Source organism: Grampus griseus (assembly GCF_964374135.1).
Source record: "Grampus griseus genome assembly, chromosome: X".
Lineage (NCBI taxonomy): Eukaryota > Metazoa > Chordata > Mammalia > Artiodactyla > Delphinidae > Grampus > Grampus griseus.
In genome coordinates this window covers 45,944,963-45,964,531 of record NC_138999.1, presented here as the reverse complement: position 1 = coordinate 45,964,531, position 19,569 = coordinate 45,944,963, and the positions used below count along the sequence as shown (strand labels likewise).

Here is a 19,569-nt window from a genome sequence, read left to right as displayed (position 1 = left end):
GATGGTATTTTTAAATTGCTGAAAGGGCTTTTTAGAAGACATTTTGTCCATTTTCATCAGTAAGTTTACATTCACTTTAACCCAGCAAACACACACTGCCATGTTACATTTTTTCCTGCTTAAGCAGACAAAAAAGGGTATATTTTTAGGTTTATCAATTCTTACCATTATGGACTGGTTTATATGCATGGTGGTACATGTATTTAGTAGAACAGTATGCAGCCATTCAAATTGAATGAGTTGTAGTGACGTGGGAAAGATAAAGGAGATTATATGGTGCATATTACAATTGAAAAAACAAGTTAACCTCATTCTTATCAAAATATGCTCATAAAAATCTTGAAATTTTCAGGTTTTATTTATATATTTTTTCTTAAATTTTATATATTTAAGGTGTACAACATAATCTGATATACATAGTGAAATGATTTCTACAGTCAAGCATTATCTCCTCACATAGTTTCCCTTTTTTGTGTGATGAGAGCACCTGAAATCTACTCTCTTAGCATATTTCCACTACTCATTACAATATTACTAACTATAACTGTCATGCCTATACATTGCCCCATAAAAATCTTGAAGAGTAGTCACTAAATTCCTAATGGTGATCAATCTCTGATGGGCAATATTAGTACTTTTACTAAGCTCATGCACGCGATTAAATTGTTGTACATTGAGCTCTGGGTTTGTTTTTTTTTGTTATTTTGTTTTGTTTGAGCCTTTGAAGTTTTGCTTTTAATACCTGTGAAGAATCTCTCAGTTTCTTATATCTTTCATCCTTTTTTTAGCTACTGAAGTGGTGACTGTGTTTGTATTTCAAGAACCATCATTGCTCTCCTCACTCCAGGACAATGGATTGACAGATGTCATGCTGCATGCACTGCTGATCAAAGACGTGAGACCTTTCTGCTGATCTGTAAAGAATGTTCCATGCATACCCCTTTCCATAAAATATACAGACATATACACACACACACTTGAAAAGCAGTCTTATGGCATGAAAATCCTATCTTTTGTTTTCTACGTGTAGTATTGAAATTATTGGAGGGTGTGGGGAAGGGATAGTTAGGGAGTGTGGGATTGACATGTACACACTGCTGTATTTAAAATGGATAACCAATAAGGGCCTACTGTATAACACAGGGAACGCTGCTCAATATTCTGTAACAACCTAAATGGGAAAAGAATTTGAAAAAGAATAGATACATGTATATGTATAACTGAATCACTTTGCTGTACACCTGCAAACTATCACAACACTGTTAATCAACTATACTCCAATGTAAAATTAAAAGTTTTTAAAAAAGAAAGAAACCTTTGGACCTGGTCATCAAGATCCGTTTGATCTCTCTGTGTAGTACCCCTGGCCAAAGTTTCCTAACTTTGTACCTGGACTCTTTCAGATGTCTTCAAGCTCACTTTATTTTCTCTCTAGGTTCCTGCTACCCGTGAAGTCCTTGGCTCCCTCCCAAATGTATTCAGTGCACTCTGCTTGAATGCCCGAGGTCTTCAGTCATTTGTACAGTGTCAGCCTTTTGAACGTCTCTTCAAAGTTCTTCTGTCTCCAGATTACCTCCCAGCCATGCGGAGGAGGAGGAGTTCCGATCCTCTAGGTAAGTAAGGATTTGCCTTTAAATAAATAATTGGTTGGCTGTTGTGCCAAGAGTTAGGTGATTATCAAGCCACCAGTTGGCAAGGAAACCCTTCCTTGACCTCACTTCATCATGTGTCTGGCTAGGTGTGCTAAGCTTAATGGGAATTATCACCATATAGTCTATTGCAGGGAGAAAAGAATACTTCATCCTTAACCTCTGCTTATAATATTTCCATGCTTCTCAACAGTTCACTGTTAAATGTACTGTTACAATGCTGGTGAGAAATAGGTATTAGAAAACCAGCAGTAGATTTTCAGGTCCACCATCTAGTCTTCAGCAACAGGAGATCCTGGTAATCTTCTGTTCTAATATCCAAGTCCCTAAGATAGTCACAAATTAATAGATTTCCTTCTCAGTGTATTTGAGACCAGATCATTGAGGTGTAGCAAGAAGGAGGGGTTCCAGAAAGAATCCAGTTTTCAAAAATGTGCTTTGTCACCACTGTAGCATTTTAGCCACTACCATTCTTTACCGGGGCAGTCAGGGTTAATGGTTTATGGTTCTTTCGTTTCTCGTTCTCTCTTCACCCTACAATACTAGTTCAGACCTTGACAGTAGAGATTACTACGGTAGAATGTAGCATACATGGTTACTTTAAAATGTGTTTACTAGACTGATAAATTTCTTTCCTCCTCCCCAGTGATTTGGTTGCAGAGGTTGGTGTGAATTCATTTGAGAAAGCATGGCATTAGAAAATCACAACAACCAGTTCAGTTTCTTCTTTCCTCCTTATATTGGCACCAAAAAAAAAAAAAAAAAAATAGCCCAAGCTCTGTTTTCTTCAGTCTTTCTAACAATTCCATTTTTGACTTTAAGGGGATACTGCCTCCAACCTCGGGAGTGCTGTTGATGAGCTCATGAGACATCAGCCAACCCTCAAAACAGATGCAACGACTGCGATCATCAAGGTGGGAAGTGATACGGCTGTGACCGTGGGCATGAGAGAGCAGTGAAGTGGGAGTTTTTAGGAAAAGGCAAGACCTACTGGAGGTCATTTGGATTCTTAGACTGTGCCTATAAGAGGATTATTCTGCCTCATTTTCTCCAAGTCCTTGGGTTGGTCCTTTACCCCACCCCCCAAAAAAGTCACTTAAGTATTGCTTTCTTATACAGGATATTAAGAAGTTGCCAAGGCTTAGCTTCTGTTTGTAAAAGCATATTACCCTTTCTAATCTTTGTTGCTTGGTTTTTGTTTTGGGGTTTTTTTTTTTCCACATTTACTAGCCCTGCCGGTTGCCTCTTAGGATTGTTGAAACTGGTAAATGAGTTACTGGTGGTTGGTGAATTAGAACATGGGGTCACATCAATCAGTCAGTCACTTAACAGCCATGTGACCCTGAAGAAGTTATTTAACTTCACAGAACTTCAGTTTCCTTGTTTGTAAAATGAAATTAATGACTATATTCCAGGAATAGTGTATATAAAGTGTTTTGGCACTTCTGTATATAGCACATAGAAAGTGCTCCAAAAATGTTAGTCATCTCCCCATTCCTTAATTACTAATAAGTAATCTTGTTTCCTTTGCCTTTCAGTTACTTGAAGAAATCTGTAACCTTGGAAGAGACCCTAAATACATCTGTCAGAAGCCATCAATCCAGAAGGCAGATGGCACTGCCACTGCTCCTCCCCCAAGATCTAATCATGCTGCAGAAGAGGCCTCTAGTGAGGATGAGGAGGAAGAGGAAGTACAGGCCATGCAGAGCTTTAATTCTACCCAGCAGAATGAAACTGAGCCTAATCAGCAGTAAGTGTTCACAAGACAGGTTCTCTAGCCTTGTGATCTTGAGCATGTTGTTTTCATCTGTAAAAATGAGGGAGTTGGATTAGATCCAGTTATAAGGTTCTTCCGGCCCTAAATGTCTGTAATTTATCTTTCTTTGACCCTTGTGTGTCGTTTGTGCTTTGGTGTTTGTTTTGGTTGCTTTAGCAAGCTTTCTTTTTTAAACGCTGTTCATGAAATTCAATCAGAATTCAGTATATCAAATTAAAAGGCCTTCTTCAGAGGATTTCCCTTTGTTGATTTGGTATTCCATGTCATTGACTGCTTGATTGTTTTCCATAAGTGAGCATAGATTAAACACATTGCACTTTTGAAGCCTATCTCCTAAGAAGTTCATAAGAGTTACAGGGATTTGTTGTTGGTTGGTCTCTGTTTTTGTTTATTTCATTTGTTCATTCCAGATACATCAGAAGGCTTTGGAATGTACTATATGATTGTAACTAGGCACAGTAGATTTTCCTTCTATTTATTTGAGGTTTGTTCTACATGAAAATTGATTACCTGGATGGTGAGATGGGGATGGGGGGGTGAGCTTAAAGACTGCTGGTAGACCTGGTTCTTCGAGCTTACAGTGTTCGCATGCAAGGGATGAAAAGCAACTGCTGTAGCTGTAACTCTTAATCACCTTCATGCTCGAAATGGGCATGATCCCTCTGGACAGTCATGCATTCTTTAATAAGTGCTCTTTTGGTGTATATATAGAAGTAGTTCTGAGAAAAGCATGAGCATTTTATTTAGGTGTGGATTTGAATGGGTTTGAGCTCATCTCAAAGGGTGGCTTGGGACTTAAGAGAAGATTATGGTGGAGTAGACAGCAGGAGCGAAGGTCTAGAATCCAAAACAGGTATGCCCTCTTGGAACTCTAGAAAGTAATGAGCCTGTTGGTGTGAATTTTTTGGAGGGGAGGCATTACGTTTTAAGTATGTTGCTTTCTTGGGCAGATATATTTTCATTGTCTGAGAAGGCAACCCTGCCTTCATCTAGCACCATCTTCTGTTTTGATTAAAATGTTGTCTTTCTGAGAGGAGGTGTTTTAGAGTGCTGGTAGTAACATAGTGAGTTCAATTTGTATAAAACTGTCAAGCTGTTCACTTAAGTTTGTGCACCTTTTGCTTGTATGTTGTGTGTCAATAAAATGTTTACACGCGCACACACAAAAAATGTTCTCTTTCTGGAAAAGGAGGGTACCCTAAAAGAAAGCAGGACTTTATTTGCAAAGGAGTCGGAATCTTAGTGCTTTTTTGCCACATCCTTGATTGTCAGCCGTCCTGCTGGTATAGGATTCCTGTTCCTGGCTACAAACTAGGGATGGATTTCTTGAATGTTAGTAATGGTGGTGGTTTTGAGTCAAGCTGTGTACATTCATCTGCATATAACTTTTCTACCTGGATTTCTTAATACCTTTTGTCTAACATGCCCAGATTTTAAGCTGCCTTGGTAAATTGACATTTTCTCAAGCCCTCATATGTCTTCACTCTGCATGCTTTTCTTGGAATATCATGAGTCACTGTATATTCTATTCATATTTATCCCCCATCCCCAAATTATCTATCTCCTTCTTTTCCATCTACCAAATTCCTACAAGTCTAGCTCAAATGTCTTATTCTTGTTTTTTTTTTTTAAGTTTATTTATTTATTATTTTTGGGTGTGTTGGGTCTTCGTTTCTGTGCGAGGGCTTTCTCTAGTTGCAGCAAGCGGGGGCCACTCTTCATCGCGGTGCACAGGCCTCTCACTGTCGCAGCCTCTCTTGTTGCGGGGCACAGGCTCCAGATGCGCAGGCTCAGTAGTTGTGGCCCACGGGCCTAGTTGCCCCGCGGCATGTGGGATCTTCCCAGACCAGGGCTCGAACCCATGTCCCCTGTATTGGCAGGCAGATTCTCAACCACTGCGCCACCAGGGAAGCCCAAATGTCTTATTCTTAAAAGAACTTTTTTTAACCTCTAAATAGGAAGTTGATCTTTTGTGTTCTCCCAACAGTTTTGTTAAAAATCATTTATATATTCTAATGGTTTCCCCCACTAATCTATATAGTTCTCCAAGGCAGGAACAATGTCTCATTCAACAGTGTATCCCGATCACTTTGTTTATAGTAGGTAATCAGTTAATAACTGTTTATTTATTGAGTTGATAAAATGAATCAAGAGTATTAGATTAAGGAGTCCCTGAGTCTTAAATGCCAAGAGATCTGGGCCTAATGAAACATGAACAAGAATGAAGAAATAGTTAAAATCTAGACCCACAACATTAATACTGTATCATAGTATTAGTCATATGTAGCTTCTAAGCTGCAAAGGACTCTAATAGTTGCTGTTCCATGGTATTGATGTTCTTCTGCATGGTCTGGGTGTTCATCAGCACCTCATTCACATAACATATCTAAGAATCTCACAAATATTGACACATGTACTTTTCCACTTCTGCCACCTTCACAAGCTTCAATTGGGTCATTACGTGGATTATTAGGGCTGGAAGGGAACACAAAAGACTATCTAAACTCAACCTACATTTTGAAAGCCACTACCTATTATAGGTAAAATTCTTTTATCTCCTTATCCCAGGTAGTTGTTATGGTGGGAGTTGCTATGTACTTTCTGCCAATATGGGAAAGTGGCTTTGAAAAATTTGCAGTGTGTGCCACCCCTCTCCCCAAAAGTCTTGTTTGTATCCTTCCCCCACCCAACGCAAAATTCTTCAATGGGACTCCCGAACAAATTCTGGTCTCCCATGCCCACATCTGTTTTCCAATGCCTTAAATACACGCATGAGTAATTTTTTCCATTAATTTTAATTGAGGTATAATTCCTATACAGTAAATGGTACAGATTTTAAGTTTCCTATTTCCCTACCCTAAAATGGGGCAGCTACCTATCTTATTTCTGTCATTCACAGAATAAGTTTGCCTGTTCTGGAACATCGTATAAATAGAATAAACAGAGTCTTATATGTATATCATATCTAATGTATGTACTTTCTTGTTTCTGGCTTTTGTTGCATAGCGTATTTTTGAGATTCATCCATGTTGTGTCTATCAGTATGTTGTTTTTGTTGCTGAACAGTATTCCACTGTATGAATATACTACAGCATTTATCCACTCACCTGTTGACGAAGTTTTGAGTTTGTTTTTTTTTCCAGACTAAGACAGTGTTCTTCTCCCTTGGTTTTGTCCCCAAAATCAGCAGCTAGCATTGAGTAAAATGATTGATTGTATTTGATCTTGAGACACGTGGTTTTGTGCTACAAATCTGCAATAAGGAAACTTAGGCATTACAGTCTACCCCAAATACATGGAGTTCTGTTGTACATTCAAAGGCATTCACCACAAGTAGTTCTAAATACTTGGCTTTTGGCCTCTTTCTTCTGCCTTCTGAATTGTTTGAGCTCAGCAAAACTGATATTGCTGGGGGTGAATATACTTGCCAGTAAGTAACCAAGGTTTTCAGTTGGGGCACCATGGTTTATTTTTGTGATTGATTCCATTTATTTTGCCTAACTTAACCACCTACCCTGAACAACTTGAAAGAAATGGGTTATATATATCCATGTGGTCTTTGGAACTTGAATAGCAACTGTCTGGGCTTTAAAGGCATCAAATGCAGAGAAGCAGTTGTTCCCTGAATTGTGGCCCACTGGGAGGGCTCTTTTGCCAAAGGCAGCTGTGTCTCCTCAGGAGTGGTAAGAGAGACCTGATTTTCCTCCCCCCACTCCACCCCACCCCCGAAAAACCCCAAAACATGAGATCTGTTGTCCTGTACCCGTGTACTATGACACTCAATTGGAATCCTTCTCCTCCACATCTGATTAAGGGCTCCAACATCATAAATACCCATGTAAAAGTGACTAGAGTTAAAATTAAGTTTGGGAATGTGTGTCTGTTTTGGAGAAGGCGGCGAGGCGGCAGTTTTTAGTTTGACAGTTAAGATAAATTTGTTTCATTCTTCATGGAAATGCAGTCTTTCATTGTTTCAAAGATGCTATGGGTCAAAGTTTCATATCAGGTTAGGATTAGAATGACTTTTCTTAAAACTAGTGGTAGGGGGATTTCTACTGAAGAAAGTTGATCGTTTTTACTATTCCTATATGATGCCCTGAGCCTAGAAGCCAAAAAGATGAGGGTGGGGAGAAAAGTGGTTACTGAACAAGTTCATTCCTGGAGTTTAAGAACCACTGTTGGTTTGTTTTCTCTCTTGTTCCCTCCAACTTCCATCTAGCAAATGAAGAAAGTACATTTCATGATGGTGCTTTGAGTCTTTACCATTATATTTGGCTTCTGCAAAGGGGCAGGTATCTCCCTGGGCTTAGAGCCATACCTGTACTTCTTAGCTGTAGAGATGGATCTCTTGAGTTCTTCCCAAGGAAGTGCAGTCAAGCTGGGGCGGATAATTGGTGTAAGTAGCAGGGAATGTGGCAGTGGTTCTGCGGAGGAAGTTTACAGTCAGGGAAGGGTTTGCAATCTTCCCATGGAATCATTTCACTCCTGGCTTATGTATAGGTCCTCCCTTTGTACAAAGTTCTTCCCCAGATTCTTCATTGAGCATGTTCACAACATCCTACCCAAGCCCTAGCTCGAGATATTTTAGCTCTAAAGCCATTCGTCATGCCTCTCCACTCTCTTTGCCTATTGCCTAGTCTCTGTTTTGCTGCCACATATCCCCATGCCTGGCAAATCTTTGTTCACATTTTATCTTGCTCAGAGACGAAATTATTTTTTGCCAATTTTTCTGCCTTCTCCCCCTACCTCTCCCTTCTTCTATCTCTGCCCTTTTCTCCCAAATTTCTCCCAAGGGCCTATATCTAAAATGTTCTTATTCAACTCAAGTTTTGTCCTTTTCTAGGGTTTATCTTTTAGGTAGATTTTGTTTCATTTCAATATACTTTGTGGGGTTTTTCCCTCTGTTTATTTCTTACAAAAGCCAAGGTGTAGCCATTGGTCTAAAGGCTGCATTTTCTGCAGCTATGGCATTATTGCAGCCTTCTTATCTTCAATGCATCATTGAAGCATCTGAAGCAGAAGGACCTGATCACAATTTTGGGGTAGTTCAGGAAAAGGTTGTTAGAGAAGGAGACCTTGGGTGTTGCCTTCATCTTTGACCAACTTTGACTTTTCTGAATGGTTTACCAATCTAAGCATGGAATCTTGACCAAAATTAAATTCCATTTCCTGCTCTCTATAACATTAAATCTGATGCAAGAACACGGTAAGATGTTTATGTATTTGTTTCTTTGCCTAGCTCCTTTCTTCAAGCAAATATTTAAATAGTCTCTTAATTGAACATGCTTATTTTTAGTATTTTCATATTGATGAATTCCTCCTATAATAGTTTGCCTAAAATAGAATAATTTCTTTTGAGATATGTATAAGTGCTGAGTTTGTGAAAGCTTGGTTTTTCCTTTTGTGCTCTCAACCTACTCAGGCTAGGAAAGCTACCTTCAGAATTGATTTCAGCTCTTTTCTTTTTCCTTCTTTTTTTTTTTTCTGTGCTATATACTAAAGGCTATAAGTCTAACTGAGAGAAAGGACTAGAATTTCACGGTTTCCTTTTCTTCGCTTTGTTCTCTTGCATTGGTATTGTGAATTTCTGTGAAACTCACTCTTTTCTCCCTTAACAGGGTTGTTGGTACAGAGGAACGTATTCCTATTCCCCTCATGGATTACATCCTTAATGTGGTAAGATTAATGGTAGGGCAATCTGAGTAAAGGTGTGTGCTCTTCTGGAAAATGTGTGGGGTTACCAAATAGTCTGATGACTTGTGTTTATTTTCACTGGGGCCCTTCAAGTGCAGAGAGCAGCGGGGAAAGATGTATAAACCTTGTTCTGTGTGATTTGCCAAAAATTAGCTAACAGTTCCTTTTTTAATATTCCCAATTTTCTGTTCATTCCCCTTTGGAATCCAAACAGGAGGAGAATGGGCTTTGTTAGACCAGTCCAGTATTATGTTCTTTGAGTGCATCCCAGCATATTTTTTTCCCGTTACTTGCCATTTTTTCTCATTAACTTCTCTTTTACCAATAATAATAATAATAATAATAATAATGTGGTGTTTTCTTTTAACTTCTGTGTGTCTCACAGGAAAAAAGGAAGAGTTTGAATTTTCCCAGAGTTATTTACCTATAAGGGGAAGCCCATTTAGCATTTGTTCTAGCCCAGTAAGCACTTCCAGACTTCCAGAGATGGTTTCTCTTTTGCCTGTGTGTTTGTTTCCCGTATTTTACTTTCTTACCCTTACAAAATGCTCTGTTTAGTCTGAATCACTTCCAGAGTTCTAGGTTTCATTTGCATTATGAGCACATTTGAAGAAAAGTATCCGTGATGTTTGCTTCTAGGGGAGAGGCAACACATTATCTTTAAGAATCACTAAATGAGCAAATTAAGAAATTAGACCTGATTCTGCCACTAATTCATGGTGTGGCCCTGAGCAAGTCATTTAACCTCTCTGTGCTTCTCAGATTATGTGACTTTAGGTGTGGCTGAAAAGATACATTGGGAAGAAGTTGTAATTCCTTATTTTCTGGATGTTTAGGGGTCATTTCATATACCTATTACTGCTTACCTGAGGTTTTGATATTCTAGAAAATACTGATTTCATGACTATAAGGTTACCCCTGTCCTAATTCCAAGCTGGCATTTTAGTTCCAAGTGTCAGGCTCTAACTTTTTTTTTTAATTTTTATTACCTAGATGAAATTTGTGGAATCTATTCTGAGCAACAATACAACCGATGACCACTGCCAGGAATTTGTGAATCAGAAAGGACTCTTGCCTTTGGTTACCATTTTGGGTCTTCCCAATCTGCCCATTGACTTTCCCACATCTGCAGCCTGTCAGGCTGTTGCAGGTGTCTGCAAATCCATATTGGTAAGAAGCATCTGGCCAAATATTTTCATTTCTTTTAGAAATCAATTTTGCAATACTTCTGTATACGTGTTTTTACTGTGGTCTCCCCTTCAACTAAAACATAATGAAGAAATTGGCGGTTATGTACTGTAAGTGGATTTTGTGACTAATAATAGTGTGCTACGTTATTTCTCATTGAAAAGTCAAAGTGTGTGTTCTTTGTTCCTGAGTTTGGTATATAGTTCTAACATATGAGTTTTTTGGAAGGGAAAATAAATCTGCAAGAAAGCTTTGGAAGTGGGTTTTAACACAGTCTGGTTTGTTTAGCCATGTATTTTTTTTTCCTTTCTCAGGCTTGATAGTTGTGTATTTTAAGCATGATTGACCTGTAGTTCATTGCTCAAATTTTGCCCAAAAATGAAGTTGCTTTATTTAAGTAGTGGTAAAAGAGATATAACATGATATTTACCGCTTTAACCATTTTTGAGTGTATAGTTTAATAGTGTTTAGTACATCACATTGTTGTGAAACCCATCTCCAGAACTCTCTTCCTCTTGTAAAACTGAAATTCTGCACCCATTAAACAACAACTTTCAATTCCCCTCTCCCTACCAGCCCCTGGTAACCACCATTCTACTTTCTGTCTGAATTTTGACTGTTCGAGGTATGTCATGTAAGTTGAATTCATGAAGTACTTGTCTTTCTATGACTGGCTTAATTTGCTTAGCATTTTCTCAAGATTCATCCATGTTGTAGCATATGTCAGAATTTTCTTCCTGTTTTAAGGCTGAATAGTCCAGTGTATGTTTAAACTGCATTTTGTTTATCCATCCATTCATTCATTGATAGACATTTTGGTTGCTTCCACTTCTTATGAATAGTGCTGCTACGAACATGGGTGTGTTCTCCAGACCCTGCTTTTTTGTATGGTGAAAACACTTAAGATCTACTCTCTTAGCAAATTTCTAGTATATAATACAGTATTATTAATTATAGTCACCACGCTATACATTAGATCCCCAGAACTTTTTCATCTTATAACTGAAAGTTTATACCCTTTGACCAACATCTCTGCAACTTCCCCCAGCCCCTGGCAACCACCGTTCTACTCTCTGGTTCTGAGTTTGACTTGAAAGTGAAATCATACTCAAGACTCTGCTTTCAGATATTTTGGTTATCTACCCAGAAGTAGGATTTACTAGATCATTTGGTAGTTCTGTTTTTAATTTTTTGAGGAACTGCTATACTGTATTATTCACAACATCTCTACCATTTCACATTCCAACCAGCAAAGCACAAGGGTTGATTTCTATGCGTCCTCACCAATACTTGTTATTTTCTAGTTTTTTCATACTAGCCAACCTAATGGGTGTGATATGAGATCTCGTGGTTTTCGTTTGCATTTCTCTGTTGATTAGCGATGTTGAGCATCTTTTCATGTGCCTGTTGGCCATCTGTATGTCTTCTTTAGAAAAATGTCTGTTCAGGGCCTTTGCCCATTTTTTTTTTTTTCCGGAACAGTACATTTTATTTGACAACAAACTCCCCAGTTTGTCTCAGTTGTGACAAATAGATGGCTTTAGATTGCTTTTTTGGTGGTCACCCATGCTGAACAAGATTTTTCAATCTTCCAAACAACCAAGGCTCAGAGATTCTGCGTATCACTTCAGTTCACAAATCCAAGTGTGTCCTCCATTCACTGGAGCATTTTGGCATAGATTCCCTTTGAGGTAGAAGGGTAGAGATGAAGCCGTTCCTCCAAGTTTAAAGAGGTAAGGTGTTGCTGGCTGGTGCTTCTCAGAAGGCTGGCACATCTGTGTGTTTCTTGCCTAATTCTTCTCATTGGCCTGGAGCCTCTCTTCACTCTTCTCTAGATAGCCTGGCACTATTTTTTCCCCTCAATTGCCTGATGCTTTCCTTCTCTCATCAGCCTAGAGCTTCTGAGGAAAAGGGAGAGCCCATTTTTTAATAGGGTTGTCTGTTTTTGTTGTTGAGTTGTAAGAATCCTTAATATATTTTGGATATTAATCCCTTATCAGATAAATTATTTGCAGATTATTTTCTCCCATTCCATGAGTTGCTTTTCACTCTGTTGATAGTGTCATTTGATGTGAAAAAAAGGTTTTAATTTTGATGAAGTCCAGTTTGTTTTTTGTGGGGGGTTTTTTGTTGTTTAGTTTTTGCTTTTTACTTTTCATTGCCTGTGCTTTTCATGTCATAACTAAGAAATCACTGCCAAATCCGGTGTCGTGCAGCTTTTATCCTATGGCTTTTTCTAGGTATTTTATAGTTTTAGCTCTTATATTTAGATCTTTGATCTACTTTGAGTTAATTTTTTGTATGGTGTAAGGTAAGGTTCAGTTTCATTCTTTTGCATGTGGGTATCTAGTTTTCCCAACACTATTTGTTGAAAAGATTGTCCTTTCCCTATTGTACCCTTGTTTTGGCAACCGTGTCAAAAATCATTTGACCATATATGCAAGGGTTTATTTTGGGGCTCTCTCTTCTGTTGGTGTTGATGTCTGTCTTTATGCCAGTACTACACTTTTGATTACTGTAGCTTTGTGGTAAGTTTGCAAATCTGGGGATGTGAGACCTCTAACTTTGTTCTCTTTTAAGATAGCTATATCTATTTGGGGTCCCTAGAGATTCTGTATGAATTTTAAGAGAGATATTTCTGTTTGTGCAAAAAAGCCATTGGGATTTCTGTAGGAATTGGATTAAATCTGTGAAGCTTATTTATTAGCTGAGTTGTGCAATGATAAGTAATTTCTGCTAAAAATCAGAAATCCAATTTCTTGCGGACTTGGAAAGATCCATAATTGTGACATCTGCATTTGATATTTTATTCTGCTTTCCTTTTTGAAAATATTTAATTAAGTGCTATTTATGAGAGAGAGGGGGGAAAGGGCTGCTCCATCTTTATCCTACCTGTAAGATACCGTGTGAGGGTGGATAGATTTATTTAAAGCCATAGGAAAAGCACATAAGTTCTCCTATCTTTGAATGGCAAGTGATAGTGTTCACTGTCAAGATTTTTCTTCCTACTCAGAAAGAAATTGCAGGGGCCATATAATCCTTGAGTTGTCTCCAAAATAAAATGCCTAGCTGATGCCTATCCTAGAATTGTCTCTCTTATTGTGGTAAGAAAAAAACATTTGTAATAGTGGTTCATTTCCATGCTTTGGAACCTTGCCTAATAACATTGCTCCCTGTTGTGCAAAATTTGGAATTAATCTTACAGCATGGAGTCCTTGCTGTAACAGTAGTCCAGTTTGGCCATCACAATCTTTTAAATTTGATTGGCCTACCACCTTTGAAAGCCTCTCATTCAAGAGAAGTAATGTGTTGCTCTAAAAGGCGTTTAGGTATGTCATACCTTCGTTCATGTTTTGGCTTCACCATTTACCAGGTGCAAGACCATGGCCAGGTCTGAAATTTGTGAGACTTGTCTTCCACTTCTTTCACTGTGACTATTAAGACATGCATATGAAGTTCATTGTACATTAATGCTGTAATTATTCTTCTTATTTCAGACACTGTCACATGAACCCAAAGTCCTTCAGGAGGGTCTCCTTCAGTTGGACTCCATTCTTTCCTCCTTGGAGCCCTTACACCGCCCAATAGAATCCCCTGGGGGCTCAGTGTTGTTGCGAGAACTGGCTTGTGCTGGCAATGTCGCTGATGCTACCCTCTCAGCTCAAGCCACACCTCTACTGCATGCGCTCACTGCTGCCCACGCCTACATCATGATGTTTGTTCATACTTGTAGAGTTGGACAGGTAAGAATTATGTTGGCTTAAAGTCGGTAAAATACCTAGGGTATATACGTGGCATCTTAGTGTACTTAGAAGCAGTTCTACGTAGGCGAGCTGCTGGAAGAACAGTTTTAGGGTGAGTTCTTTTGGGTGGATGACTTAAATTTATGCTTCAAGTTGCTGTCTAGTTTCACTTCCCCTTAGTATTTTTTTCATTGGAAGTTGGGTGACCATATAACTTGTTTTGTGAACTGGACCTTCTTGAGAGTGAAAGAGATTGAGATAAATACAGGTATTAATAGATCTGTATCATCCATATAGGCCTTAGGGATGTATAGTCACTCCTTTTAGCAGACAAGGCTCAATTGGATGCTCATCTGACCGTATTACTTCCTAATCTTTCTACAAATGCCTGTAGGCTTGATAATAAGATGGCAAGAAGGAAATGTGACCACAGAACATTTAAGTTAATGGTGATTAACAGATTACTAAAGATTTCCTAAATATCAAACCTTATGTTTGCACTCCATGTGAGGATCCTCTTATGGTTCCAGAAAGTTGAAGTTTGGGGGCGGGGGGGGTTTGTTTATTTGTTTTTTGAGTGCTCACAGTTTTGCCACCCTTAGTTGTCAAGTAATCAAGTCTAAAGATTATTGGTGTCGTATTTTTAGCAGCCCTGTTTTATGCTGTTGAGCTAGGGTGTGTTCTTTGGATCAAATTAAGTGAAAAGCACAATTATAAACTATTTAGAAAATAATTAAATTACACAGAAAAGCTTTAGGGACTGATTTGATTGATTGATTGAAATAAAGAAATAAACAGGAAATAACAAGCCCCCTCACCATCTAAAAAAATTAGTAAGCTGCCAATGAGTCTATAAAACTGTTTCTTCCATTTAGAAGAACAGAGTTGCCTGTGACTCCTGTTTTTCACTTTACAAAGAAGAAATGAGAAGGGATGTTAGAGACATATTGTAAATATTGTACAAGAATACCCTCTGGAACTATGATCTCTTAAGTGTGGAAATTTTGATGAAGTACACAACTCTGAGAATAGTAAGGAAGGAAAAGTAGAATCCCTTATCCCTTGTAAATAACTAAAAGTTGATTTTGAATATAAATGTTCAGAGGGCATCCCAAAGATCACCTTTTTTACTTTGGCTACAGAGTGAAATTCGTTCCATCTCCGTAAACCAGTGGGGCTCTCAGTTGGGTCTGAGTGTTCTGAGCAAGCTGAGCCAGTTATACTGTTCCCTGGTGTGGGAAAGCACTGTCCTTCTCTCCCTGTGTACCCCAAACAGGTAAGGAAATGGTCATCTCTTTTACTATCTCTGTTGTCTTTGCTAACAGAAAAACTAAGCTTAGTGAGCCTGGGGTATTACTTTGGTCAAGGATAGAAAGGTAAAGAGTTCACAGGCCTCCTTGTCTGTCTTAGTTCATTCGGGCTGCTATAACAAAATCCACAGATTGGGTCCTTATAAACAACAGAAATTTATTGCTCAGAGTTCTGGAGGCTGGAAGTCTGCATGGTTGGGTGAGGGCTGTCTTCCACATTGCAGACTTCTCATTGTATTCTCACATGGCAAAAGGGACTAGGAATCTCTCTGGAGCCTCTTTTATAAGGCAGTAGTTCCATTCATGAGGGTTCTACTCTTAAGACTTAAGCACCTACCAAAGGCCTTACTACTAATACATCTCATCAGACATTAGGATTTCAGCATTTGAATTTTGAGGAGACACACATTTAACCAATAGCATTGTCCTTCCCACTTATAAGCCAAAGGACTTCCTTACAAATGTGTCATCTTTGACCTGATATCTCAATTATGCTGTGTCAGCATGGTGGGTGTTTACAGTTTGGTCCTGTTGTTAGCCAGATATAAAGAGTTGAGTTGGAAACCTGTTGAGTACTACCTCAGGAATTCCGTCATTGCAGATGTTTTATTAGGTTAACTTACCTGCTATAGGAGGGGGATAGTGTCAGCCAAGCAGGTCAGAGACCAAGCACAACATTAAAAAGATGAGTTATCAGAGGTTTTTTTGCTCACTGTTTCTCTTCTTGCAGCCTGCCATCTGGGTGTGAATTTGGTCAGGCGGACATGCAGAAACTGGTTCCAAAGGATGAGAAGGCAGGTACGACCCAGGGCGGAAAAAGATCAGGTAACTCCAAGAAACTAAAATCCTAGCCATTAATTCTCTTAAGTTCTGTCTGTCTCTGTCTTTATAGGTCTATCATCTGTAGTCTTCAGTTTTTTCCATTCATTAATTTTTAATTATTTATTTTAAAATTAAACTATTTTCAGTTATTTTTTCTATTAAAAAAATACATACCCACAATGATAAAAATTAGAAAATGTAGTAGAAAGAAGAATCACCGATATTTATACCACAAAAAATATTTTGGAAATATCTGCTAATCTTTTTCCCTGAAGGTATGTTTTATTAACATAGTTGTGATTATCTTAGACGTAATATTTTACAGGTCTCTTTTCACTTAATATTAAGTGCCATGTAAAGGTACCATGAATTAACCATTCCCTGTTAAGTTTCTAATGTACTATTTTGAAAACTGAACATCTTTATATGTAGTTTTTTTGAGAATGTAAGATTGATTCTTAGAAGTTACAGTAACAAAGATTATAGTGGGTCTTTAATTTTTTGTATGCTTATTTTTCAGAAGCTTAATTTCTTACGTTAAAATGGTAAATGACTATTCTAAGTGGCTGTGGAGCACTTTAGACCCACACTGTCCAATATGGTAGCCACCAGCCACGTGTAATGTGGCTATTTTACATTACTACTTGTAATGTGGCTAGTACAACTAAAAAACTGAATTTTCTTTCTTCTTTGCTCCCTCGCTCTCCCTCCTTCCTTCCTCTTGTCCTTGTGCGTGCTGCCTCACACTCCCCCCCACCTCCACCCACCACCCACCCCGTCTGTCTGTCTGTCTCTCTTTTTCTCTCTCTCCCCTCTTGTTAAGTGGAGGGTGTTATGGGTTGAATTGTGTGCCCGCCCCCAAAAATTATATGTTGGAGTACTAACCCCCAGCACCTCATAATGTGACCTTATTTGGAAATAGGGTTGTTGAAGATGTAGTTAAGATGAAGTCATAGGTTGGATGGAGAAAACTGAATTTTTATTAATTTTTGTTGTTGTTGTTTGGGGTTTTTGTTTGTTTTTTGCGGTACGCGGGCCTCTCACTGCTGTGGCCTCTCCCATTGTGGAGCACAGGCTCCGGGTGCGCAGGCTCAGCGGCCATGGCTCACGGGCCCAGCCGCTCCACGGCATGTGGGATCTTCCCGGACCAGGGCACGAACCCGTGTCCCCTGCATCGGTAGGCGGACTCTCAACCACTGCGCCACCAGGGAAGCCCCTATTAATTTAAATATAACAACTATTAACTCTATTCAGTTGTTGGAGGACTTTTAAGTATGTTTGGAAAACTTGGGTATGTGAATCTTTTTTTCCCCAGTAAATTATATGAAATATAAATATAGATCGATTAATGAAAACTTAATGTCTGTATTGAGATGCTCTGTAAGCATAACACTGATACCTGTTTTTTTAAATACTTAATTTAAAAATGTATGCTCAGTCATTTTTATATTTGATTACATGTTAAAATAATTTTATTATATTGGGTTAAATGTATTAAAAATTATAGCTGTTTTTTACTTTTTAAGTGGTTACTAGAGATTTTTTAATTACATATGTGGTTCACATTATATTTCTCTTGGACAGTGCCGTTTTATAAAATAGCTTTTATGTTATATTACAATAGAAGTTGCAAAATGCAGTAAGCAGAAATTACATTGGGTGGGCCAAAGAGTGCCTTCGTTTTTTGTTTTAAGTAAAAATACAAGACACATTTTTCATTTTCACCAAGAACTTTTTTGAACAACGTATGCACCCTTTTGTTCCACTACCTTCTGCCATTTTTCATGCAACTTCATAATTCCATCTTCCCAAAACTTTTTATCTCTTTGAGCAAAGAACTTGTTCCAGGTGCCTTTTACAGTCTTCCAGGGAATTGAAATTTTTTACATTAAGAGGATTTTGTAAAGACCGAAATAAATGGAAATCCGAAGGTGCAATGTCTGGTGAATAGGGCAGATGAATCAGAACTTCCCAGCCAAGCTGTAACAGTTTTTACCTGGTCATCAAAGAAACATATGGTCTTGGATTACATTGATGGAAGATTATGCGTTTTCTGTTGACTAATTCTGGACACTTTTCGTCGAGTACCGCTTTCAGTTGGTCTAATTGGGAGGAGTACTTGTTGGAATCAATCATTTGGTTTTCCAGAAGGAGCTCATAATAGAGCACTCCCTTCCAGTCCCACCATATACACATCACCTTCTTTGGATGAAGACCGGTATTTGGTGTGGTTGGTGGTGGTTCATTTCGCTTGCCCCCACGATCTCTTCCGTCCCACATTATTGTACAATATCCACTTTCATCGCCCGTCACAATTTGTTTAAAAATGGAACATTTTTGTTACGTTTAAGTAGAGAATCGCATGCAGAAATACAGTCAAGAATTGTTTTTTTCGCTTAACTTACGTGGAACCCAAACATCAAAGCGATTCACATAACCAGGCTGGTGCAAAAATGAATGTCAGTGCTTGATTTGGATATTTTGAGTATGTTGGCTATCTCCCGCGTGGTATAACATTGATTGTTCTCAACTAATATCTCGGTTTGATCGCTGTCAACTTCAACTGGTCTGCCCGACAGTGGAGCACCATCCAGTGAGAAATCTCCAACATGAAACTTCGCAAACCACTTTTGACACATTCAATCAGTCACAGCACCTTCTCCATACACCGCACAAATCGTTTTGTGCATTTCAGTTGCGTTTTTACCTTTCTTGAAATAATAAAGCATAATATGCTGAAAATGTTGCTTTTTTCCCCCTCCCATCTTCAGTATTAAAATGGCTACACAGAAATTCACCAATTTTGATAAGTCTCTTTTTAAATGTGTGCTGATATGACAGCTGTCACATAAAATCTAACAAAATTGTTTTGAAGGAAGTTAAAGACAACTAAGTGCTACTGGAGCCATCTTATGGGAAAAAACGAACGAACCTTTTGGCCCACCCAATACAATCTTCTGACCGTAATGCAGCAAACCTAAAATTAATAAAAGTAGCTTTTCTAGAAAGTTTTTTTCTCCTATACTCTGCATCAAGGAGAAAATGAATTTGATAAACTATTAAGAAAACAGTGAAGATAATTCTGTGTATAAAAACCTATCACAGAGATAAACCCATGCACATATGGTCACCTTATTTTTGATAAAGGAGGCAAGAATATACAATGGAGAAAAGACAGTCTCTTCAATAAGTGGTGCTGGGAAAACTGGATAGCTACATGGAGAAGAATGGAATTAGAACACTCCCTAAGACCATACACAAAAATAAACTCAAAATGGATTAAAGACCTAAATGAAAGGCCAGACACTATAAAACTCTTAGAGGAAAACATAGGCAGAACACTCTATGACATAAATCACAGCAAGATCCTTTTTGACCCCACCTCC

At 38.4% G+C, this 19,569-nt stretch overlaps 1 protein-coding gene across 5 annotated transcripts in view; it reads left to right on the top strand.

The window, feature by feature from the left end:
- Window positions 1–19,569, top strand: part of HUWE1 (HECT, UBA and WWE domain containing E3 ubiquitin protein ligase 1) — a 143,321-nt gene that overhangs the window by 65,523 nt on the left and 58,229 nt on the right. For 4 of the 5 annotated variants that reach the window (XM_082680900.1, XM_082680901.1, XM_082680903.1 and 1 more), the window contains 9 exons: window positions 789–895; window positions 1,436–1,613; window positions 2,472–2,563; window positions 3,188–3,399; window positions 9,045–9,102; window positions 10,114–10,290; window positions 13,806–14,051; window positions 15,194–15,327; window positions 16,092–16,186. In XM_082680900.1, coding sequence (XP_082537026.1) covers window positions 789–895; window positions 1,436–1,613; window positions 2,472–2,563; window positions 3,188–3,399; window positions 9,045–9,102; window positions 10,114–10,290; window positions 13,806–14,051; window positions 15,194–15,327; window positions 16,092–16,186 — 1,299 coding nt within the window. The remainder of the gene's footprint in view (window positions 1–788; window positions 896–1,435; window positions 1,614–2,471; window positions 2,564–3,187; window positions 3,400–9,044; window positions 9,103–10,113; window positions 10,291–13,805; window positions 14,052–15,193; window positions 15,328–16,091; window positions 16,187–19,569) is intronic. The other variant, XM_082680902.1, reaches the window with a different exon arrangement.